At 42.8% G+C, this 26062-nt stretch overlaps 1 protein-coding gene across 1 annotated transcript in view; it reads right to left on the bottom strand.

The window, feature by feature from the left end:
• Positions 1-26062, bottom strand: part of lamc3 (laminin, gamma 3) — a gene marked incomplete at its 5' end in the record, with an annotated part of 260453 nt that overhangs the window by 49052 nt on the left and 185339 nt on the right. Inside the window, 1 exon segment of the mRNA XM_079525276.1 lies at positions 24814-25044. Within this exon segment, the coding sequence (XP_079381402.1) occupies positions 24814-25044 (231 nt within the window).

Genomic DNA, 26062 nt, shown 5'->3' with positions numbered 1-26062 from the left:
ACTTAGTTGGATATTATGCAGTGCTAAATAAATATGGATTTGTGTACGGCGTTAAATGCAGCTGAGTGGGGGCCCTGATCTTCCAGAGAGAAGGCTATAAACTCCTCCCCATAAAAAGACCAGATGTCTCCAATTCTGTGCCTAATTTGCTAATACGTGACAGGCAGACAAGATTGTGCAATTTTGGCACTACAGTGTGCTACGCAGCGGGTTCTATTATGCTCTGCGACACAGTGGAAGAAAGTGACGAGCGATGAATGATATGTCTGTGCGTGTCTATCAGCATGTCTAATGTGGAAGTAGATAAAAAAGCAGTCGAGTGTGCTGCTTAGGGCTCTATATTTCAGGGCTTTCAGGGCTTTCATGTACTGCCCTATAAAGCCAAAGTGCAGTTAACTACCGACATGCAAAGAAAAAAAAGCTATAGGCTTTAAAGCAGCATGAAGAGCGAGGTGAAAACAGCGGCTGACATAGTCGGCTTCTAAATCCTAATTTTTTTTCTCAAAAACCCATGTTTCTATGTCAGTGGTGCTCAACCTTTTTCATGTCAAGGACCCCGAGAATTATCTCTATTGGGCCACGGACCCCCCATTTCAAAATATGCTGTTCCAGGGACCTCCCCATACTGTTCAGAGTGAACATTTTTAACTAAAATATTCGCTCTGAACAGTATATATTCAAAGATGTGCGCCACATTTTCACGACTTTTCAAAAATAGCAGACCTACAAGCTCGTAGCGCGCCACCGAGTGGCGCGCTACGAGCTTGTAGATCTGCTATTTTTCAATAGCTAAAGTATAACATTACACTTAAAACACCAAAAGGGGTTCCCGGCCAAAATGTGTTAAAGTGTTTCAACTGGCCAGCCATTATGGTTTATCGGTATACAAGTCGTGTTGCACTAATTATACATCAATTCATGAGGTCATTGTTTATCATTCAAAATCATGAAGGCTGACTTTTTTTCTTTTTTTTATGAAAGGGGTCAAATAGGTCAAATAGCCCATTTATGATAGAACGATTACTGACCACATCAGCCCAACAACACAAAGTGTCACATTGTGACGTGCTGTGGCTCTAATTCAGACCAAGTATTGGGGGGGGTACTGTAAGTCCATGCGACATGCTGTAGTGTCATACCATATATAGGGGTGTACTTGTACATCAAGCCACCTCACGCTACAGAGATACATTAGGCTCCTAGCTGTTCTATGGGCCACATGAGGGTTTAAGTGGTTAATTGGAGCTATTAGGGAGCAGGACCACCCCTCATGCTCCTTCCGTTTCCCTATGAATACAGACTTAACCCACTCCCTTCTCTCTCTTGGTTCTTGCATTCTGTCCGCTTCTTTGCTTCTCCTCCAATTCGTAATCTAAATACCAAGTGTGCCTTTCTGAAACGTCGCTTCTCTTAACCGTTTCCGTACATAGGACGTCGCCACACGTCCTAGGGGTCCCAATCGACGCGTACATCTGACGTCTGAGGACGTCCTAGCGCATCCTCAATGATACGGGGCGAGATAAGAATATTCTGAATTTGTTCCTTTTTTTATTTGTTAGTTCACCTTTCGGCTACCGTATGCTACACTAGGCAATTGTTAGCTTACCATTGACTTAGCCGTTAGCGTGGCGGAAAGAATGACTCGTCTCTCCTAATCCAGGGCGCTCTCCGTGGTGTTGAACAGATCGATATACTGGCGCTTCATTTCTGCTCCTCATCCGTCTCTCCCGCAAAAATATGAACGCTTTTTGGATCATATATCGTATAAACTAAAACGATCGCGATGTAAGCTAGCTATGTAAAGTATACTTTTTTTAGTGGATTGTTTCCGGGTCATGGGTTTCCGAGTAAAACCAGCCATGTCTTTCCGGCACCCCAGAGCTCCTATTTTGAAGGACTTCCGGCACTGATTGTGTTAAAGGGAATTGTAATAAGACACTCCGATTGCTTTAATTATAATTGATGTACTGTAACTTCCTAAACACATCCCACCAGCTAATTCACAGCAAATTTCTATTTTAGTTTTAGTCATAGTCTCTTGAATAGTTTTCACTTGGTTTTAGTCACATTTTAGTCACCTGGAATGTGTTAGTGTTAGTTTAGTTTTAGTCGACTAAATGTCATGAGATTTTGGTCGACTAAATCTACAGTTGATTTAGTCGACTAAAATGTATTTTGGCGGGCCTTGATGCCGTCGTAATGACTGATTTTACACTTGCTGATAATAGCCGATCTACAAGCTCATAAGCGCGACGCGTTGTGGGCTTGTAGATCTGCTATTTTCAGCGTGCAACCAAGTGTAAAATGACTTATACTGGATCTCGTCCACTAGTCCCTTCCTAACATTTTAGTCTAGTTTTTATTTGTTGACGAAATTGTCAATATATTTAGTCTTAGTTTTAGTCGTCATAGCTTAGTTTTCATTTAGTTTCCATTTAGTTTGTCAGTGGAAAAAGGTAGTCGACGAACATTTTTCGTCTTAGTTTCAGTCGACGAAAACAACACTGCACTCCATTCAGCAAACAGACGAGCAACAGTGATCAAGTCTCACACACATTTAACTACTATAAGAATAAAAATAAACGGTGCATTTATATAGCGCCTTTATCGAAAGCGCTTTACAATGTGCATTACATTCTACACACCAACCGTGGTGGAAACCATGCAAGGCACCGCATGCAAGGCAGTTATGGCTTAAGTGTCTTGCTCTAGGACACTTCGACACACCGAGGAGGAGCTGGGGGTCGAACCGGGAACCTTCCGATTCCAGACGGCTGCTCTTACCTCCTCAGTCACTGCCTCATAGCATTCCATCTTTAAACACTGAACGAAGCAGGAGAGAGGAAATTCAGTTCTGCATGTGCAGGGGGCACGGTGGCACAGTCGGTATAGTGCCGTCGCCGCACAGCTAGAAGGTCCTGCTCGGGACGCTGTGGGCGCTGGAGGTGTGTCCTCTCCTCCGCTTCATCAGTGCCCATACCCGAGGCGGGGTCTTTCTGTGAGGAGTTTGCATGTTCTCCCCGTGTCCCCTAGGGTAGGTAGTACACTCACAAAAAAACATGCAGTAATAATCCTGGTATCTAAACTGCCTTCCCCTGGCCAGCCGGGGCGCCTGATGGAGAGGAAAGGAACTGGTTGGAATAACGTGTTCCTTCCACGCGCTATACGTCCAACCAGGGAAACTCCCCCCTGTCAGGTGTAAAGGAGCGACTTGGACACTCATGCGTGAGGGAAGCATGAGTTCAAGTCCGTCGCTCTCCCCAGGTTGGCGGAGGGTGTGTAGAGCCCAGGATCACATTAGATAATTGACACAGGGGTGAAAAAAGGGGTTACAAAATCGTGGGATAAAAATTATTAAAAATAAATAAAAAAAGGTTCTGCATGTGCAATGAGGAATGTGTCCTCTCGTGGACTGACGATTAACGGCAGTAATGAATTAAAAAAATACCTCTAGGCAGGACTATAGAACAAGTTACAGCGCCGCAAAAAAGTCACCATGTTTTTTCACATGATCTACCGTTCGCTTTTTGTGTAACTGAAATAGATTTGGCCCTAAACTATATTCTATGTACGTTTTCTACCTTTTCTTTGTCGTTTCCAAAAACTATAAAGCGCGCACCACGCCACGGCCTCGAAAGAAAGCAGTGAACTAGGTCTCTCCCTCCTCCCTCCTGTTCCTGTGTGTACCTTCCATCCCCTGCCCTGGAGAGAGAGGGACAGACCATCCATCATCACCCCACCCCGCTGTCTCTCTCTACAGCCATACCCAGGATAATCCTCCTGTATATGGGAGTTTGTTAACACACGATTAGTGCATCTGCAGTGGTCGGGCCGTGGTCTCTCCCTACTCGTATACATAGGGCAGTGGTCCTCAAACAGTTCAATTTCAAGGACCTCCACTTTGATATGTGATCCGTGCATGGGACACCAATGTACACCGACCAAAACGGGTAAAACGACGGCGGCGTGATGTCAGAGCGCTGCGAAGTCTGCGTCAGCCGACTGAGCGCCGTTAACCCATTTAGGCCTGACGTTGAAATAAAAAAAACGTTCGCTCTGAAAGAATATATATTCAAAGATTTTTGCCACATTTTTATGATTTTTCAAAAATAGCAGATCTACAAGCTCGTAGCGCGCCACTCGGTGGCGCGCTATGAGCTTGTAGATCTGCTATTTTTCAATAGCTAAAGTATAACATAATGCTTAGTTAAAACACCAAAATGGGTTAATTTTCCGATGGGGACAGAAACGTAACTCATATCCTCCCTAGTCAACATTAGTCGTATTTTAGTCTGAAATGATCCGATTGTCTTGAGAGAATTCATTAAATTCTTTCTCTGAAGTATGAATATGTACCCCCCCTTTACACCATATATACGCATGAAGCGGCTACGCTGATAATCAGCTTTTAACATTGGTTCGGTTGCTAAGCAACGCCTCCGTCACCCCCAAGCTATGGGATCTTTGCACACGGCCCCATAGACTGTTCAAAGTATAGGATTTTCACCGCCATATAACTCTGGAAAAACGAGCGCTGTCCATGGTAATCGCCATCCATCCCAAAGTTCGGATGTCATTTGTGATTTTGTCGAACATTGCTCCCGACATGTAAACGTGTCTGGCGAAAGGTAAACAGCGTGAGCTAATGCTAATGATAGCCGATGGTTACAATGGTGGTCTGTGTGCTGGTCAACAGGCTGTGAACATGATGGAAAATCACTGGATCGGCTGGCAAAGGTTAGCTACACTTTGCTGCCATCCCACTATTAATATTATTCCAACCATTAGGTTAGTAGTGTGAGGTTAGGGTTCGGGATATAGGGTTGGTTATAATCCGAGTTGGGTGTAAATAGTAACGGAGTAACTAGTTACTGTAATCACACTACTTTGGTCGGTAACGAGTAATATAACGACACTACTCCTCCAAATTGGTAATCACATTACAGTTACTGGTCTGGTCACTTTGGAAGTTACTAGTTAGTCGTTACTTGCGTCCTGCTTACAGCAGTGTTGCGTTGGAGAATAATGCACACAACTAAGGAGATGAGTTGAACAGGTATGCCACTTTAGATAGATAGATAGATAGATAGATAGATCTTTATTTGTCATTGCAACAAGTACAACGAAATTAAAAGTGCCAACCAATCAGTGCATCATAAACTGGCTATAACAAAAACTATAAAGCTAATACAACAAAAACACACATAACCGTACTTCATGTTATTGCACAGATCCCTATTTCACGACATATATTGCACAGTACACCCTTAGTTGCAGCTGTTATTGCACAAAACCCTGATTGTACTTAACGAACCAGCACAAAAAAAACATGTAATATGTAACAGATCATTTCTTAGCAGCATTTAGTGTGGCTACCGCTGTGGGATAGAAACTGTTGCTGAGTCTGTTGGTCCCTGACTTGAGCACACTGTACCGTCTACCTGACGGCAACAGTTCAAACAGTGAGTGACCGGGGTGAGAACTGTCCTTTATAATGTTCTGTGTTTTTTTTGAGACAGCGGGATCTGTGTAGGTCCTCCAATGTGGGAAGAGGGCAGCCAATGATCGTTTGAGCCGTGTTAATGACCCTCTGGAGCTTTTTCCTCTGAGCTACTGTACAGCTGGTGTACCACACGCATATACAGTACGTTAGAATGCTCTCTATGGCACACCGATAAAAGGACACCAGCAGTCTCTGTGTGATGTTTACTGTGAGCTGAAAAGGTGCGCCGGCAACGCACTACGCATTTTGTTTTATTCCTTCACTTGTTCAACAACCTGGTATAAAAGAGCATAAAGAAAGATCTTGTGTACGTCCTCCTTATGAGGATTATAAAGATTTGTTAAGTGGCAAATTATGTGAGTAACGCAAAAGTAATGTAACGAGTAGTGTAACTAGTTACTTTCTCCAGGGAGTAATCAAGTAATGTAAGGCATTACTTTTTTCAAAAGTAATGTGTAATGTGTATTACTTTTTTGAGTAACGGACCCCAACTATGGCTATAATGGGATCAGTCGGGCAAACGGAATGTCATAATAATGCGATGTCGGAAAAAATGACATGGCACCTGGCTTTTTCTCCACTTATATTTGCTTTTACAGAATATCCAATAAAAATTGTAAAGCTTATGAAGCTCAGACGCTATAAATAAACCTTTTGTTAGTTAGCAGACTGTAAACATCTGGAGGCTGAGTACTGTCTGCAGTTACAGTACAACATAAATGAGAACTTTATGTTCCACCGTTTGCTTGTTCCTTTATTACACTTTGACATTCTGTGCGACGCCAAAATTTGAATAATTCCCGGAAGTTCTGCATGGCTAAATGTCAACACCTAACTGCGGTACAATAAGGAAAGTAAAACATTTCTTTTTTTTTGCCCTTGGTGTGTGAGAACGAGAACCGACTACCAGAGACTCATGCGGCGAAATACACACTTGATGTCAGCCTAATAAAGGCCACATCACCCAATAAAGGCCACATCACCCAGAGAGAGAGAGACCCAGAGAGAGAGAGAGAGAGAGACCCAGAGAGAGAGAGACCCAGAGAGAGAGAGAGAGAGACCCAGAGAGAGAGAGAGAGAGACCCAGAGAGAGAGAGACCCAGAGAGAGAGAGACCCAGAGAGAGAGAGAGAGAGACCCATAGAGAGAGAGACCCAGAGAGAGAGAGAGAGACCCAGAGAGAGAGAGAGAGAGAGACCCAGAGAGAGAGAGACCCAGAGAGAGAGAGACCCAGAGTACCTGTCACTTGGCATCAACTTAGAGTACAAGTGAGGACATGGCCACAGTGTTGCCATGTCTGCTTATCATAAGCGACTTTGGGCTTTACTTGTTTTTCTGTAACGTAGCTTGTAAATATAAATATATTTTCTAATGCAATAGCCGTATACTGCACAGTATAGGTTTAGAGTTGCTCATGGTCTATAGGTCGCTTCTTTTGGGCTTGTTTTCATGAACCAGGTATAGCTCTCTCTCTCTCTCTCTCTCTCTCTCTCGCAAAATCTGGCAAAACTTGCAAAAAGAAGATACTGCAGAGTCTCTGCCCCCTCCGGCTGCCTCGGAAGGAGCATGCTTGCAGGACATGCTTTTCCCAAAATGCCCCGCTTAAATGCCATCTTCAGCTCTGTAAGGTCATTAGCTAGAGAAATCTATGGGAGAGAAGAAGTCGAGGCCGACTGATAAGGAGTCAAGCCAGGCTTATACCCAGTGCTCTAATCTCTCTGGTGGGGCCATATTTGTCGCAAGCCAGGCTAAAAGCCTGAGACAACCCCCGCTTGGATCCGTATGAGGGGGATATGAAGACGGCGTTCAGAGAAAACGGGGAGTGAAAGAAGGAGAAGAAAGAAGGAACAGGGATGCAGTGAGTCGGAATTAAGCCTGATTCACGCTCAGTTTGCACGCCGGTCGTGTCCAGAGCGGCGGAAATAGGCAATAAAATGAGGCCTTTAGCTCATTTAAACCGGGAAAGCAGTCGTCTCATTTTAGATTTTTGCGTCGGCTTTAAAAAAATTGCAGATGTATACAAGCTCGCTGCCTGTCACTTCGTGCTGCACTGCGAGCTTGTAAATCTGCGTTTGCGTTTAAGTTTCGGTTACGTTTTTTTTTTCATTTAAAAAAAAAAAAAAAAAGTGTGAGAACTACTGATTTAGAAGGTGTTCGTAGAATCAGCGCCAGGTCTTAACCCCTTTTGGTGTTTTAAGCATGTTATAATTTAGCTATTGAAAAATAGCAGATCTACAAGCTCATGAACTTGTAGGTCTGCTATTTTTTTTTTAATCGTGAAAATGTGCTTCTGGGGAGGTCCCTGGAACAACATATTTTCAGATGGGGGTCAGTGGCATATTGCATATAATTTTTGGTTGGAGTCCTTGACATGAAATATTGAGCACCACTGATACAGAAAAGTGTCAGGATTTAGAAGACATTTTTTTAAATTTCGACGTCAGGCCAAAATGGGTTAATGCGTTAGTGTGACCATCGTTATTTCTCATCCGCACAAACAACACAACTCTAAGCATACAAATACAACAGTATCTTATAGTACTACTATTCTCTCTCTCTCTCTCTCTCTCTCTCGTCCTCAGACGAGCCTTGCTCAGCATGTCTCGCTGGTCAGATTGCCAGAGAGGTCTATGATTTGAGAGGGCTTTGAGCCTGTCTCTTCTTGACGGAATTAGCTTTAGAAGCGGAAAAAAACTGAAGCGCAAGCATTTCAGCCCGCTGCCAAAATTAACAACACACCACATTGCCAGACAGTGCAACCATGGACTGCATCTCTCAGTTGTCTAAAATCGTCTGTGAACACACATAAAATATTCTATACCACACTGACTTGACCTCCAGAAAACACAGGGATGGGACAAGCATTGCATCCAACGGAGAAAAAAAACAAGTAAACCTTTTCATCCCGCACACAAACAAGACATTTGAGGCTAGCTCACTTTGACATTTAAAACAGTAACTTTTCAGTTTCACTTGAAATGTAAAAAAACATAAACTGTGTTCCAATGCATGGATCCAATGTAGTTATTACTTAGGTCACAAGCTCTTGACAATACTTGTCGTTCATTCAATATACATGTATAAACCCCACAGAGACACGCTTTCAGGTATCAAAATGTTTAAAAAATAGCAATAGCTCCTTCACGTCATCAGTGCCCACCCTGGGTGGGGTTGATAAAGGGCCTTAATGTGTGGAGTTTGCATGTTTCTCCCCATGTCACCCTCACAAAAACCATGTAGTCATCTTGGGTCTCTAAACTGCCTCCCCCTGGTCAGCCGGGGCGCCTGATCGAAATCAAATTAACTGGTTGGAGTAACGTTTTCCCTCCACACGCTACGTCCAACCAGTGAACTCCCCCCTGTCAGGTGAAAAGAAGCGGCTTGGACTCCCCATTCAGTGAAGGAAGTATTACATTATATAATTGACACTGGGTGAAATAATGGGGTTGCAAAATCGTGGGATAAAATATTAAGAAAAAAATAAATAGCGATAGGCGATGTACAAGCTTTAAGATGGAGTGCCGTGATTTTTTTTCCACCCTAGAACATGATGATCACTCCGAAAGACCAGGACGAAGTTCTTTGTCCTTTCTATTAGTAACGCCTGTCGCCCAGGACGAAGTATTGTCCAAAAGACGAAGTTTATTGATACGAGAACAGATCGCATGGCTGTATAGCCCAGGCGCGCCTCCTGGGCTCTCCTCTGTGACGCGCAAGAGTGAGACGTCATCGAAAAACTCCCTCCTCTGTTTAGCTGATGAAAACGAAAATCTTAAAACGTTCATAACTCACGATCTAAATCATCCCGTCTTTTTCTGAAAAAAGATCCTGTGTTAGACGGCGCTCCGCGGTCCAGTCGCTAGTCTCAATAGATTTATTCTTGTCTCCCGTTGTTGTCGATCGATTCTAGAGTGGTGTGGCTATTGTTAGCTGCTACACAACATCATGAACTTCCGGCCGGTCCGTCCGGAAAAGGCGTCCGGGTTTATAAATTGACTGGGCCATGCGCCCAGTCAATTTATAAACCCGGACGCCAATGTAATGGATTAAATAGTTCCGGGCAATTAAAGTGTTTTAATAGCCTATTGTTATACAAGGAGGAAGAATCTTTAAAAAAATTCAAACTGGTGAGCTTCATTTTTATTGGCTTTTATTGATGTGTATCTCTACACGTCATCACGCAGCACGTTTTAGTTTTCAGGAAGTAATTAAAAACATATTTGTATGACTTTTGATATAAAAACACACAAAAATGAGAATTTGTCCATTTTTTTGGCATCCATTGTTAGGTATGCTCATTATGATGACCACGGATATGGTCTAAAAGTGTGAAAAACGTATTTTTCATTTCACTACGCCTTTAATGACGTTTAGAAGATTTAGAACACTTTCCTGGAGGTCTTTAATGTGTGTACTACAGTATATGTGGTTTTAGATATTTTAGATTTTAGCAGTGAGCCCAGTGTCTCTGATGTCATAGAAAGTGGACACTACACTCACGCTCACTTCCTTCCTGGACTACATGTTGTCTCAGTAAGACAGCCCCCCCCTATCCACAAGGAGGAGCAGTGCACCAAAGCATTATGGGAATTGTAGTCCAGGAAGGACGTGAACCCAGTGTCCAGGACATCAGAGTCAGAGACACTGGGCTCACTGCTAAAATTGCATTAATATACTCTACCATACATACAGATTGGACAAATGGCCTGACAGCGTGCCGATGTGATATCCGAGTCCCGCTCATATCGACCTTTGCTGCATGTCTCTCCCTCTTTCCTGTCCGTCTTCACAGTAACTATCAATAAAAGGCACAAAAGCCAAAAATAAATAATAATAATAACTAGAACTGCACTCTGTCGAGTGCCTACTTGCTTGTCGCACACAAGTACTAGTGCGCAAGCAGAGCACGCAAGTACTGTCGACCGCTACAAACTGTCAAATCTCAGCTTCTCTGTGAAAGAACGTTTGAAATATTGAATTATTAGGTTTAGCTATTTGCTACGTACCTAGTTTTTGGAGGTAAAAAAGTAGTAACGTAATGTTGTAATTAATACGGATGAGCATGACGGCTTTCGATGGTGACGTATATGTCGGGAGGATTAAAGGTAATGCCCCTATGTATACATGTATGTAATCTGACACCACTGCCATATCAAGCACAAGTAGTCATTACGTCATACGCTGGCACGGCGCATACACATCAAACGGCGACATACGCATCGAAGCACTGGACGAAAACTATTACTTGCGCGCTATGCTTGCGCAAGTAATAATGTATATATATAGTGCTGCTTTAAATTACCTATAAAAAAAAAAGCACACACAATTAGAAATACGGAGATACAAGGTTTATGCCCGCCAGCACTGACGATATGCAATTAGTTTAGGTATTAACCCATTTTGGGCGGGAACCCCTTTTGGTGTTTTAAACATTATGTTATAATTTAGCTATTGAAAAATAGCAGATCTACAAGCTATTTTTGAAAAATCACAAATTTGGAATATATATTTATTATTATATATTTATACGTTTTTAACTCAAATCTTTGCCTCTGGGGGGGGGGGTGGGGGGGGGGGGGGTCCCTGGAACAACATATTTTCAGATGGGGGGCCGGAGGCATATTACATAATAATTTCTGGGGTCCTTGACATGAAATATTGAGCACCACGGATATAGAAACATGAGGTTTTTCAGGAAAAAAAATGACGTTTTTTTCGACGTCAGGCCTAAATGGCTTAATGCAAGGTGACTGAGGGATAATTGTTTAGACAGAGATGATGTGGTGTGTCCTCCTCCTTCAGGGATGGGTCGTGTAACGTATAAGAGTAGAATGGGTGCATCATGTACGTGTCATTTATTCAGGTGATTAACCCGTTTAGATCCGAGGACGATTCTACAAAATGCCTTCAAAATCCTGAATGTTTTCTGAAATACCTCATGTTTCTATGTCAGTGGTTCTCAATATTTCATGTCAAGGACCTAGGACCCCAAACATTATATGTAATTGGCCCGCCGACACTCCGAGGGGTTCCAGGAACCCCTCGGAAGCAAAGATTAGTTAAAAAAAAATTTATGTGTTATGTGTAATACATTCAATGATTGGTGCCGCATTTTCACGATTTAAAAAAAATAGCAGACCTACAAGCTCGTAGCGCGGCACCGAGTGCCGCGCTACGAGCTTGTAGATCTGCTATTTTCCAATAGCTAAAGTATAACAAAATGCTTAAAACTGCACCAACAGGGGTTCCCGCCCAGAATGGATTAATGAGAGCTCCTCTAGTCGGGTCTTGCTGGGAAAATTGCGTGTCTCCATTTATTTATGTATATACATTAGAACAGGCTGCATGCATGCTCTCCTCTCTCCTTATACTTTGCTTTCCCTCGAGTGTATACATTATGGCCTTCGCCCAATTTTATGGTTGGCATGTATCCAATTAACACACAGAGGCGCGCGCGTGCACACACGCAACGCAAGTGAAGGAGTGTGTGTGTGTGCGCATGTGTACACAATGACACTGGCAAATTACACAAACATGGATACACGCTTGGGCACGCACACACACATGCATGCATGCATACACATGCATGTGTGCGAGCGACACACGCACACACACACAAAAATGCACGAATGCACGCACGCACACACACACACACACACACACACACACACACACACACACACACACACACACACACACACACACACACACACACACACACACACACACACACACACACACACACACACACACACACACACACACACACACACACACACACACACACACACACAGACAGATAAGGACTACGCGGCTCATGTGCATCTGAAGGACATATGCTTGACTTCATTAGCCCTGTGGGGGGGGGGGGGGGGGGGATCGCAAATGACTCCTTCCCACCACCAATATTAACGTTTGCAATCTGTTGTGTTGTTGCTAGAGCAAATAGAAACGACACGACTCGGAGAGCGTTAATAAATCATGATTATGAAGCACCATCGGCTGCATGGCTGCAGCTTCTATAAACCACAACAACCAGTGGACAGCGCTGCATATGGCGCGCCGAAACCTCGCATGTCCAAATTAAACCATAACTTTTATAGGAGCAACTGAGGACAGCCTGTACAGTACGTGTTCCAATCAGGGGTCGTCATGTCCGTACGTACTCGGACAAATGTGTACGTGTGCAAAGACTCTGTCTTGTCCGTGGCACATTCTTGATTTTCCTTTTTTTACACACACCATTATAATGTTCTTATATTTTGATAGGACCCAATTACTGAATGTCAAGTCTCCAGTTTTTCTTCAGAATATGCATGACACTGATTTACTTACGACACTATGGCATATTAGGAGTCCAACTAGTAGTAGCCTGGGGTCCACCTATGCTTTCTATGGCATAGGCAGCTCCCGGCAGGATCCGCCGGGAGGATCTAGACACAGCTGCGTGACATGAGACTAATTAATTAGAGTGACAGAGAGAGAGAGGAGTGTGTGTGTACGTGTGTGCGTGTGTGCGTCAATTTAACAAAGGTGCAGACAATCAGAAATCAGCAGAGAGTGATCAACGCCCCCTTTTGTTGATAGTGGTGTTTTTTGCGGTCCATAGGCTTCCATGTTAAAAGAGGTATTTTCACAAGCCACAAACTACCGTTTTGTAAAGGTAAGGTTTATTCTACTTATTTGAGTACCATTGTGTTTTCTTCATATTATTATCGGTCTTTGACATTTTAACAATAGGAAATGTACTTAGATTCTCCAGAGAAAAAAAGTGGTAATGCCTAATGTTAAATGACACCACTATCTACCGGAAGTGGGCGTGGAAAGGGGGCTGTGAGATAGGCCTATTGAAGTGGACTCGGACCCAGACTTTTTTTTCCTCCCTGGAAATAAAAACGTCTGGGTTTCCGAGGCTAAACTAGTAGTGGTTCTCAAATGTTTTATATGCATTATATGCGTCCTTTTCCGTTGTAGCCCCCAAAGTATGGAACGCACTCAAATTGGCCCCATCCATCGAGACTTTTAAGTCTCGCCTAAAGACCCACCTTTATACCTTGGTTTTTAGCCCCGCTTGAGTTTCTTCCGTCCATGTAAATGTTTTGTTTCACTGTGACGCTGTTGCGTCTTGTACTTTTCTGTGATGTGTCTCAGTTGTTTTCACTGTTTGTACTTTGTATTCTTGCTGTAGTTTGTTCTGCGTGGTAGCTATAGTGTATTTGTTTTTATTTTCTTCTGTACAGCACTTAGTAAACCCTGAGTTTTGAAACGTGCTATATGAATAAAGTGGATTGGATTGGATTGCAAGGACCCCCTTAACTTTGCGGTCCATTTGCTTCCATTTGAACACTTAAGAGTTACAGACTTGTTATGGTCATTCAGGGCTATAGCTCTTTATAGTTTATGGTAATATTACTTGTAATATTATTACTGAGAGGAGGTGATCGATAGGGGTTGGACGATATGGGTTCCTCACGATACGATATATATCGCGATATTAGGCCCTTGATAACGATAATATCACGATATTCGATATATTGCGATATTTGCGATATATCGATATATTGTATGAAATTTCATCAACGATATATCACGATATGTGCAACTACAAAATACTTGGAACTGAAAAAATGCAGCATTTTGTATTCCCACAAAGCTGTTTGAAACTTTGGACAAATCACCATCCAGTAATTCAGTACTTCTGGTTGCTGTGGAATCTGAGTGGGATTTGCTTTATTTTAGCTGTCATTTCCTCCTTTTCTAAACATGTTGTTCATCACTTCATTATGAACAACATTTCAAATTTCCAAAAAAAATAAAAAAATAAATCGATATTTTAATAATCAATATCGATTATTTATCGCGGGAGGACGTATCGATATATATCGCCATATCGATATTTCAGCACACCCCTAGTGATCGATTGCTGTTTTAAATTATTGTTCATGATGTGTTTGAGTACAGTACATGGGACCCGAATGGAAACAAAGACCGCAAGGTCTTTCTTCGGAAATCCCTTTGGACCAAAATGCCTGACTATACCTTGGGGCTGTTTTTATGCATTTTTATATTGTCTAATAAAATATTCAATCAAAATCAATCAAAATATAATTTTGTCCGTGACAAAAAACAGAATTTTGACAAAAAATGGCCAGCACAAGCCAGCATGGAGATGACCCCCTGGTTCCAATAGACCCCAATGTAGGCTTGGGATCAAGCCCCCAGAACCAAGACGCATGAAGTGACGCGCAGTTAAGATGGAATCGTTAAAGGAACCGGAGTCGTTCAAATTCAGGTTTTAAATAAAAGGTTCCCAACTCGCATCCACTTCAGTTGTTATTTTGTCACAAGCGCTTATCACTTTTCATTGGTTCAATATAGAACCCACCAAGATGGACTTATAGTGAAAAAAACGTACTGTCTACTTTAGACACGTTTAGCCTCTTAAAGGGGAATTTCTTCCTAACCCTTTTCTATCATTTATACATTATGGATCAATAGTGTGGACTTAGACTGTTTTTCGTCTGTGGCATTCAAGTGGATAATATGTATATTGACCCAAAAAAAAAAAAAAAGATATAGGGTGCTGGTCCTTTAAGAAAAGCGTAGGAGGGGTCTAACGCCAGCACACGTAGACCAAGGACTGTCTAAAGAGGACGAGACGCGAAGACAACATGGCATCGTACGGGCGACGCCATGTTGCTCACATGGTGCTCCATGGAAGGAAAGAAACATGCGCAGTTGAGACCAGGAAGTTGGACATGACAAATCATAGATATGGCGCAAATGGCCCAGCAGATGGCGTGATGCCAATGAAAGGAGAGATGCTTGTACATATGTCACGTCCGACCAACATTACTGTCTGTGTGATGATCCATGCTGGGACTTACTTTTTTTCCATTTTGCTGTTAAAACGTTAATATAAAAGGTAAAATGCAATGACGTGACATGATATGTACAAGCATATCTCCTGTCAGTGGCATCACGCCATCTGCTGGGCCATTTGTGCCATATCTATGATTTGTCATGTCCAACTTCCTGGTCTCAACTGCGCATGTTTCTTTCCTTCCATGGAGCACCATGTGAGCAACATGGCGTCGCCCGTACGGTCTTCGCGTCTCGTCCTCTTTAGACAGTCCTTGACGTAGACCAGGAAGAGTGCAGCAACAACACTTCATGGACTAACCTGTCACATCATCTAGAACAGATGTAAACAAAAAACTAAAACCAATTGCGCGATTGAATAGGAGTTCTAGCGTTTGACCCACATGGACGGTAAATCCGCTAATTCCTTATGAAACGCTCGGCAAGTAATAAAGTAGAGCATTAAAGGACCACTTCACCACTTTTCAACCTATCTTCATATAGGTCCTCACTAATAATCATGATAAAATGGCAAATTTTTTTCTACTTGGTCTGTGTCTCATAGGAGGGCTGTGGGCAATTCAGAAACCCGTCCACCAGTGACATCATCGATGGGGAATCCAAGCTAATAGAAACTGCAGGCTTTCTAGTCCTGTAAAGTTGCAATGCGAAAATGGAAGCCATCGTTCTCACGATAATACAAATCTAAACATTTTTGTAAAATGTAAAATTAACTGCCCACAGCCCTCCCATGAGTCACAGACTGAGTAGAAAACAATTGTGCCATTTTATCATGATTATTAGCGAGGACCTATTATAATATATAATAATAATAGGTCCTCGCTAATAATAATAGGTTGAAAAGTGGTGAAGTGGTCCTTTAATTTACGCAAAACAAAAACATTGAAAAATGGAGTTACAAGCTTCCTGGCAGGACAGCGACGACGTGCTCCATCTCTGTTGTGTTTGGTGGGCGTGCCTCCATGATGATACAACTCGTTATAGGTAATTACACAGCAATTAAGACTGTGCTAGCAAAACAGCAGGCTGGCCCTCCCTCCCTCCCTGATGACGGATGATGAAGAGCAGCTCTTAAACCCATTCTGGGCGGGAAGCCCTTTTTGGTGTTTTAAAGCATTGTGTTATACTTTAGCTGTTGAAAAATAGCAGATCTACAAGCTCATAGCGCGCCACCGAGTGGCGCGCTACGAGCTTGTAGGTCTGCTATTTTTGAAAAGTCGTGAAAATGTGGCGCAAATATTTTTTTATTATTATTTACATTTTTAAAATGTTTTTTTTTTGTGGCTTTCGCCTTTATTTTATATTTTTATGGAGGGACAGACAGTAGGCTGACAGGGAATGGGGTGCCTGGACCATTGAGCCATGGCCCAGGCCATTATTTACATTTTTAACTAAAATGTTGCTTCTGGGGGGGTCCCTGGAACTACATATTTTGAGATGGGGGGGTCCGTGGCCCAATAGAGATAATTCTGGGGGTCCTTGACGTGAAAAAGGTTGAGCACCCACTGACATAGAAACATGGGGTTTTCAGAAAAATGTTAGGATTTTGAAGCCTTTTTTTTATCGACCTCAGTCCAAAATGGGTTAATCAACCTTCCTTCATAGTTACCTTGACCTGCACCTATAGAGACTTTCATACAACACGTTGTAAGTCGTAACCTCTAACGTAATCTTGCTCATATATAGGATTTGATTAATTGAAAATGGTGGGCCCTATTGTAAACAAGTGTAATGCTTTATGGTGTCGTCCACTCACTGTTAACAGTTTTTGTATTGAGTTGTACTTGACTGTTGTACTGTAATTCTGCAAACTGTTAATACATCAATCAATCAATCAAAATCAATTAATCGAGAAACAGGATTGTATGTCCTACACTACAGTATATATTATTATAATGTCATATATCTAACAGTGACGGAAAAAGTCCTGACTATTTTTTACTTATGTCAAAGTATCAATATACCGTCATGTAGAAATACTCTGTCCTGGATTTTAAATGTGCTTGAGTAAAAGTACAAACGTATTGGTATCAAATATATTTAAAGGAGCATTCAGTGATTTGGAAAAGAACCCAGTCCACCCGGTAACAAGATGTGCACATGCACACGCTCTACAGTGGGGGAAGTACAACAGACCAACAGCACATGCACCAAGGCCCGCCCCACTCGATCATGATTGGAGGAAGGCCCCTCTCATCCTGATTGGATGAAGGCTTTGCCACCCAAAGCCCAAACCGAAACTAGGGTTTTTTGACCCCAGGGGCTCACTGGGGACAGGGAGGAACTCCTTATATGGTCAGCACACTTTATAGTAGGGAGGATTATCCAAAAAATAAGAAAAAATAAGTGATATTTGAATTAAGTGAAATCACTGAATATACCTTTAAAGTATAAAAGTAAAAGACGTAGCCTACTCTTATGTGGAAAATACAAGCTCAAAATGTGTCTCATAGTGACATATTGTGAGCTTGTACTGTAGATCTGCATTTTCTTTTTTTTCCCCTTTTCTTTTTTAAAGTAACTAGTGACTAACAGTGTAGTGGAGCTAGCAAACGTATAACATTTGCCACTGAGATGTAGTGGAGTAGAAGTAAAAGTATTGAATTTGGAAATTAGTCAAAAGAAAATAGCCAGTCTACAAGCTCATTGCGAGCTTGTAGACTGGTTATTTTTGGGTGAAGAAGGAAAAAAAACAAGTACAGTTGCAACTTAGATCCAGTTTGGCTTTCTAAGTGGCTGTTATACAGGCTGCGGAAGTTCAGTGAAAGCTGTGAATCTGACAGGCTCTCGTCTTGTCTTCCATCTATAAGAAAGGCTTATATTTAGCTTGCTGCTTCAACGTGATATCGATGGAATTCAACCTCAGAGAGCTTCAGAAACATGCCGGGCTCGTCACCACCATGGCTCCTGTTACACCTTCTCTGTGTTGCACTGTATACAGTGGCGTGCACAGACATTTAGAGGGGCAGGTGCTCAAGTGGAAAAAAGGGCACTTTGTGCAGCGCGTGGAACCGGCCGGTTGCCTTAATAGTGTGAGATTTATAGATTGTGGGGCCTAAATAATATATTAGAAGCTTTTTATCAAGAATTGATGTCACCATGGTCCACATACTGTACAGTGTAACTTTTTTTCCTAAAGGGCACATTGCCTAAAGGGCAGGGGGTGCTCTAGCACCCCCTAGTGTCTATCTGTGCACGCCACTGACTGTATATGATATATATCAGTGGTTTAGATAACCAGTGGTCCGTTGACCACCGGTGGTCCTTGAAGGGGGTTCCAGGTGGTCCCCAGCTAAATGATGGAGAGTTGGTTTAAACCATTCTGACCTGATTCTAACAGTTTTCTGAAAAAGCTATGTTTCTATGTCAGTCATTCTTCGATTTAAAAAAAATAGCAGACCTACAAGCTTGTAGCGCGCCACTCGGTGGCGCGCTATGAGCTTGTAGATCTGCTATTTTTCAATAGCTAAAGCACAACATAATGCTAACACCAAAAGGGGTTCCCGCCCAAAATGGGATAACCAAATGCAGGGCCCTTATAGATCTTTAACTTTTGATAGCGTAAAATGAAACCAAATGGAGCCGTATGTGGGTCCATTTGGTTTAATTTTACGCCATCAAGAGTTACGTTATTGTTAAACACCTGCATCACTTCATTTACAAGAAGTCTACACAATTAGAGAATGTCGATTTTTATTTATTTTTTATAAACGCTTGCCATGGGATTGTGGACAAAATCTTATCCAATGACAACTAAATATTCTTATGCGTGCGCGTGCGTGCGTGCGTGCGTGCGTGCGTAAGAAATTCATTATGTATCATCTTGAAACTGAATGTGTGGATGTGTGCATACTGCACACACAGAATGCAGACAGATGATGTAAATCACACATGTCTGTGTGTGCGTGTTCCTGTGTGTGTGTGTGCTCAGCAGCATGTATCTCTGTGTGTGAATGTACAGTATCCGGTGCTATAGAACTCCATTTGCACTCCTCAGGAGGTGCTAAGATATGATAAATGCTACCGCACCCCCATCCTGCTGAGTGAAAACCAAATCCTCTTTGATCTTTAACAGGTGCACACATAAATTAAAATTACACACACACACATACACATATATGTATTACTATACTTGTGAGGACATCAAAAGTGCTTGGATGGAATGAGAAATTGCTGAAAAATGATAAGTCTCGTGTAGCCGGACCACTATTCCACACAGGCCTGAAGCTGATGTTTTTGTTGCCTACTCACAACTATCTTCTGGTTGCCCCACTGATTCCACAATCTCCGAATGCTATATAGCCCATTTTGACCTGACATCAGATTCTAAAATGTCTTCTACATCCTGACAGTTTTCTGAAAAAGCTATGTTTCTATGTCAATGGTTCTTCGATTTTTCAAAAATAGCAGACCTACAAGCTCGTAGCGCGCCACTCGGTGGCGCGCTATGAGCTTGTAGATCTGCTATTTTTCAATAGCTAAAGCATAACATAATGCTAACACCAAAAGGGGTTCCCGCCACAAAATGGGATAGAGTCTGGAACTACACCTCCCGAAATCTCAGTATAAGGAAGCTGGCATTTCTGTTCACGAAAGTATATTTTAAAATATCTTTAGAGCTTATTTTTCCATTTTTCATTTCTGCTAAGCAGCAAGCTATATATGATTAGATGATTTAAATTTATATCAGGATACATTTGCACGACTGTGTAAAGACAAATCAGAAGTGGGGAGGAGGATCCACTTCCGCTTTATAATTTTAATTTTACTCATGATAGAGCTTACGTTGCTCCCAGACCGTATGACAGAAGCATTTGGAAATTTGCGAGAGGTAACAGTCTGGCGACGCAAGACTATAGGTGCATGACATGGCAGTATAAAATTGGGAAAACTCGAACAATACTTTTTCTTTTTTTTACTATTTATTTCTATTTGCGATGATCAAGAAAAATGGTCTGTTATATCTTGTGACAAAGTTTCAGAGTTACATTTTGCTTTGTTTTAGAGAAAAGGCGTTAAAGGAGAATTCCATACTAAAAGGCTTTCTTACCTTTCTTTGTAGTTGTTACGTCCCCACCAAAGAGGTCCAGGTGTTATTTTGTGCAAAAGCTCTTTATTGGCTATTTCCCCTACCATAAGCCCTAAATTAATTGCACTGAATGGGAATTGAATGGGGCTATGGGGTGTTGTGCTAATTCGCTTATTTCCATCGCTCAAAATTATTATTTTTTTGTATATATCCTCTCTTCATAATGTAAATAATATCCCAAGCGGCACACTTTACTACTTAGTAAGTGTTATTAGTAAAGTGTTAGCGAATTAGCACAACACCCCATAGCCCCATTCAATTCCCATTCAATTCAATGCAATTCATTTAGGGCTTATGGTAGGGGAAATAGCCAATAAGGAGTTTTTGCACAAAAAAACGTCTGGACCTCTTTGGTGGGGACGTAACGACTACAAAGAAAGGTAAGAAAGCCTTAATGGAATTCTCCTTTAATTGCAGTAAACTCTAACTCAAAACCAAGGCAGAGTGCAGTAGCCTCAAGGGTCAAATCAGCCATTCATATTTTTGGGCATGCAGAATTGCGTCATGAAATGAATACATGCACAATTAAAGTAATATCACTTGTATACCTATAACTCATTTTTTTTGCCAGTTGAAGTAAAGAAAATGATCTTTCATCTTGAGCATATTTACTGCACTCATGGATTTGTATAGGGCAGTACACTTGTGGCCAGTGTTGTCAAGTAACTAACGTGTGCGTGTGAGCTTCTGCTTCTGCTGCGAGGACCACAAGCACGTTGTCAAAGTTACTCTTAAACAGTCATTTATTACTTTAAAAAAAGTAATATAGTTACACTACTTATTACTCCCTGCCAAAACTAACTCGTTACTTTTAGCAGCACACGCACGCACGCACGCACGCACGCACGCACGCACGCACGCACGTCTTCCCTCTCTCCATCTCTTTCTTTCACTTCCTTTCTTCAGTATGAAAAATGAAAGCGTGTCTTTTCTACTATTAAATTAGTCATCTCCATTTCCCCTCCCAAATTCTGATTGATTACTTCCCATGGAAACGCGCACGTAACAGCCAAACAGAGAGGGCATAATTAATGGCTGACATTTACTTCTATTCTACACACATTTATCTATTGCAAGCTATATTATAGGAGCACTTCATGCATAATAGTCGGTCCTCATATATGCTGGTACCATTTCTGTACACCCTATGTCAGTATATTATTTTTCCTTAAATTTTTATCCCTCGATTTTGTAACCCATTTTTTCACCCCTGTGCCAATTATCTAATGTGATCCTGGGCTCTCTACACACCCTCCGCCAACCTAGTCCCCATATATGGGGGACATGGGGAGAGCAACGGACTTGAACTCATGCTTCCTTCCTGCGTGTCGAAGTTGCTCCTTTCCACGTGACAGTGGGGAGTTTCCCTGGTTGGACGTAGCACGTGGAAGGAACACGTTATTCCAACCAGTTCCTTTCCCCTCCATCAGGCGCCCCGGCTGGCCAGGGGGAGGCAGTTTGTTTAGAGACCAGGATTACTGCATGTTTTTGTGAGGGTACCTACCCTAGGGGACACGGGAAGAACATGCAAACTCCGCACAGAAAGGCCCTTTCGCCAACCCCGCCTCGGGTATGGGTACTGATGACGCGGAGGAGGAAACACGCCGCCAGCACCCACAGCGTCCCGAGCGGGAATCGAACCCAGGACCTTCTAGCTGTGAGGCGACAGCACTACCAACTGTGCCACCGTGCCCCCCCTATGTCAGTATAGTTCTCAAACATTTTCATCTGAAAATGTTTGGTGCCATGAGGGACCCGCACAAGAGAAGATATGATTTAAACACATTCTGCAGGGTTCTGCACAATGAGTAGCCTACTTTTATACTATTGTTCACATTTTGATGTGCCCGATGCGAATGATGTGAACGATGTGCGGCCGCCGCACATCGTTCACAGGGGCATTGGGCATAGTAAATGTAAAAATGGGAGAATAAATAAGAATCAATATGTTTGGGGAAAAGAGAGACGGAACAATTACAAACACTGATAGAACTATATGGATTGGAAAAAGTCAGCCGAGACTTTGAGAATGTGTGGTTGAATTTCGACTTCATTAACAGAGGGAAGGGGAGGCTGGAGGGGGGGGGGGGGGGGGGGGAGGCTGGCGAGGGGGAGGGGGAGGGGGGAGGGGGGGGGGGGAGGCTGGCGAGGGGGAGGGGGAGGGGGGAGGCTGGCGAGGGGGAGGGGGGGGGGGAGGCTGGCGAGGGGGAGGCTGGCGAGATTTATTGAGGCGAACGAAGGCAGAAAGGCAATGACACCAGTCCTAATTCAGACCTCACACACACACACACACACACACACACACACACACACACACACACACACACACACACACACACACACACACACACACACACACACACACACACACACACACACACACACACACACACACACAAAACACATAAGCCTTGAGGCAGCTCCTAACTAGGTCAGATTGAGACACAAGTCTGTGGGTCTATACTGTAGGAGAGGAGAGATGGAGAGTATTGCACTGTAGTGGTTCTTACTTTTTCATGTCATGGGCCGACCAAATTGACCACCACCATTGACTCCGATGCTGCAACTTACCTGCCGCCGGATATAGCGGGGTCCAAAATTCATCACAAAATGAACCAGAATTAAGCAAATGTGTCATGCCGTCATTTTAAAAGTCATCAGAAGCGTTAATAACTTAATAACTTTTTTACACCCTAAAACATGATCATCATGTCTTATTCTTATATAAGGAGGAATAATGTTTTCAAAAAAGTGTACAGTATTTGTTAAAATGTCGTTTTTATGTGGGCACGCCCACCAGTTCATTAAGTATGCCTGGTTTGCCTGGTGGGTGGTGATGGTTGGTGATCCACCTGAACTGAAGCCGCACCCACAGTTGTATGATAAAGGGGGAGGGGTTAGGGGAGGGGCTGATAGTGTGATGTCACTATATTACTGTTTATTTCATTGGCCCCGTTTGACTGTCAAGGGTTCAGCCTCCAGGAAGAAACCCTAAATACAAAGTGAATATACCATCGCACATAAAAACGACTCCAGGGTGTCTAATGAAGTACTGTCACCTCATAGACACATGAAAAACTGGAAAAATACAAAAATTGTGGCACTCCATCTTTAATATTGTAACCGTGAGGTAGTGACACTTTAGAAATGAGCCCCCGAACATCCATATTCTGTTCAAACACTTCAATCTAAGCCTCAATTCCCGAGAAAAAAGTGTTTTAAGATCACGGTCATTACAGGAGTCTATGGCCACGGGCGTCTTGGTCAGGATGTCATGGCGCCGAGCACCATTGGAAAAAATACGTCAAAAGACGGCGGAGTGAGTTAATGTGTGTTTGGCTGCAGACTTCAAACATATACATTTTAAATTGTATAAAAAAAACATTTCAAGATATTCTGGAAATAGCAGATCTTTAATCATTTAAATCTGCCAAGCAACTGTTAACTAAAACTGTCAAATAATCGTAGTTAAAAAGTTTAAAAAAAGTAAAAAATAAAAAAATAAAAATAAAGAGTACAATATTTGCCTGTGAGATGAATAGTGGAGTAGAAGTAGAAGGTATCAAAACATGGAAATAATCGAGTGCATTATAGTAAGTAAATGTAGTAAATGTATACTTAGGTGCTTCCCACCAATGGGAGTACATACTGTACAGTATATACAGGGTTCCCCCACACATTTTTTAGCATTTCATTTCATAAAGTATTTCACCTCAGGCAATAATGAGGCTCTAGTGCAGGGTTTCTCTGCCGTGGCACCCCACGGTGCTGTGATGCAAGTCTGCAGGGGTGCTGCCGGAATATACTTTGATCATGTTTGGAATTCATGGCATTGTGAACTTGGATATAGGCTCATTTCAAATGGCCAAAATGTATATAGGGTTGAAGTGGTAAATGTATATTTTGTAATAATAATAAAACATAAATAAATACACATAAATAAAAAAGTAAAATAATTGGAAATTGGAAATACTCAAGTAAAATAGAAATACCTCAAAGTTACTTAAGTACAGTACTCACTACTTAAGTAAATGTACTTAGTTAAGCACCACTAAGCAAAGGTGTGACGTGACAAAAAGAACAGATCTACAAGCTAACAACGTATAATCACGGTGCAACACGTTAGCTTGTAGATCTACAATCGTCGTCCCTGCATGACATCCTGTTGTGTACATTAGGCCACACACACACACACACACACACACACACACACACACACACACACACACACACACACACACACACACACACACACACACACACACACACACACACACACACACACACACACACACACACACACACACACACACACACAGTGTGTGTGTGTTTTACAGTACCTGTCTCCGGGTGGCAGGGTCCGTGCTGATGGCAGTTGCAGGGCACACACGGCGAGAGCCGCCCTCTGCCAGGCTCCTCCCTGGTGAAGCCCGGGGCACAGCGCTCGCAGTGCCGGCCCTCGAAGCCCGCGGGACAGGAACACACCTCCACCCAGGGCGCAGGGCGCTCGGGGGCCGGCCCGGAGGACGAGGCAGCCGAGCCCAGGGTCACTCCCGACAGCTGGGACGTGTCTGCCGTGGATGGGGGGGAGGGGAGGAGGGGGTGGAACAAGCGGACAGGTCAGGGTTATCTATTGTTTGCTGTCGGGTGGAAAACGCATATGTCCCCCCCCCCCACTCCCAATTTTTTAAATTATTATTATCCCATTAAGAACTGAGGCCGATTCTTACAAAATGCCTTCTAAAATCAGTAGTTCTCAGCATACTTTCAAGACTTTTGCTAAAATGTTCAAAAGTAGCAGATGTACACATGGCTCTGCTATATTCTTGACTAGCCAGCGCTAAAATCTAAAAAGGACACAGATATGCTTTCCCCGGTGTAAATGATTTATAAAAAAGAAAAAAAGAAAAAAAAATAGCAGATCTAGATTTCTTTAACATAAATCTTCTCCACTGGGGGGGGGGGTCCCTGGCACCAAACATTTTCAGACGGTCGGTCCGCAGTCAAAATACATCAGGATTGGAACCGGAACCAAAAAAAACATCTCGTACACATGCAGTCACCCGGGGGAATTGTTGATGGAATCAATCATTGCAAGAGAGCAACATAGAGGAGACATGGAGGAGGGATGGAGGAGGGAAGGTATATGGCGGGGCAAAGGGCTGAGGGTATGGCGGCAGAGGGCTGCTATGGGTCTACTGGGAGATCTGACGAAACACGGAGGGCGAGGATAGATCATGTTGAACTGAATCCCTCAACACGGCGTGCTGCTCTCAAAGCAAAACCTGCTGCACTAGCTCCTCCTCAAGGTCCAACAGTCTGGGTGTTCTGTTCCGAGAGAGCTCGCTGTGGTGTGTGTGTGTGTGTGTGTGTGTGTGTGTGTGTGTGTGTTACACCGAGAGGCATAGATTTAACTTTCCCCAGCAGACTTGTATCATTACATGCACCTGTTCATGTCAAGCTGTTCATTTCGCACCAACGTCCTCTGACAATACTGCATGTTCAAAACGGTTGTTATCGCACGCGCGTGCGTGCGTGCGTGCGTGCGTGCGTGTCGCATGTGTGTGTCGCTTGAGGCTGAACTATATC

Source organism: Electrona antarctica (assembly GCF_951216825.1).
Source record: "Electrona antarctica genome assembly, chromosome: 16".
Classification (NCBI taxonomy): Eukaryota; Metazoa; Chordata; class Actinopteri; order Myctophiformes; family Myctophidae; genus Electrona; species Electrona antarctica.
Note: the sequence above shows the minus strand (reverse complement) of the source record. Positions and strands in the feature narration are given on the sequence as shown.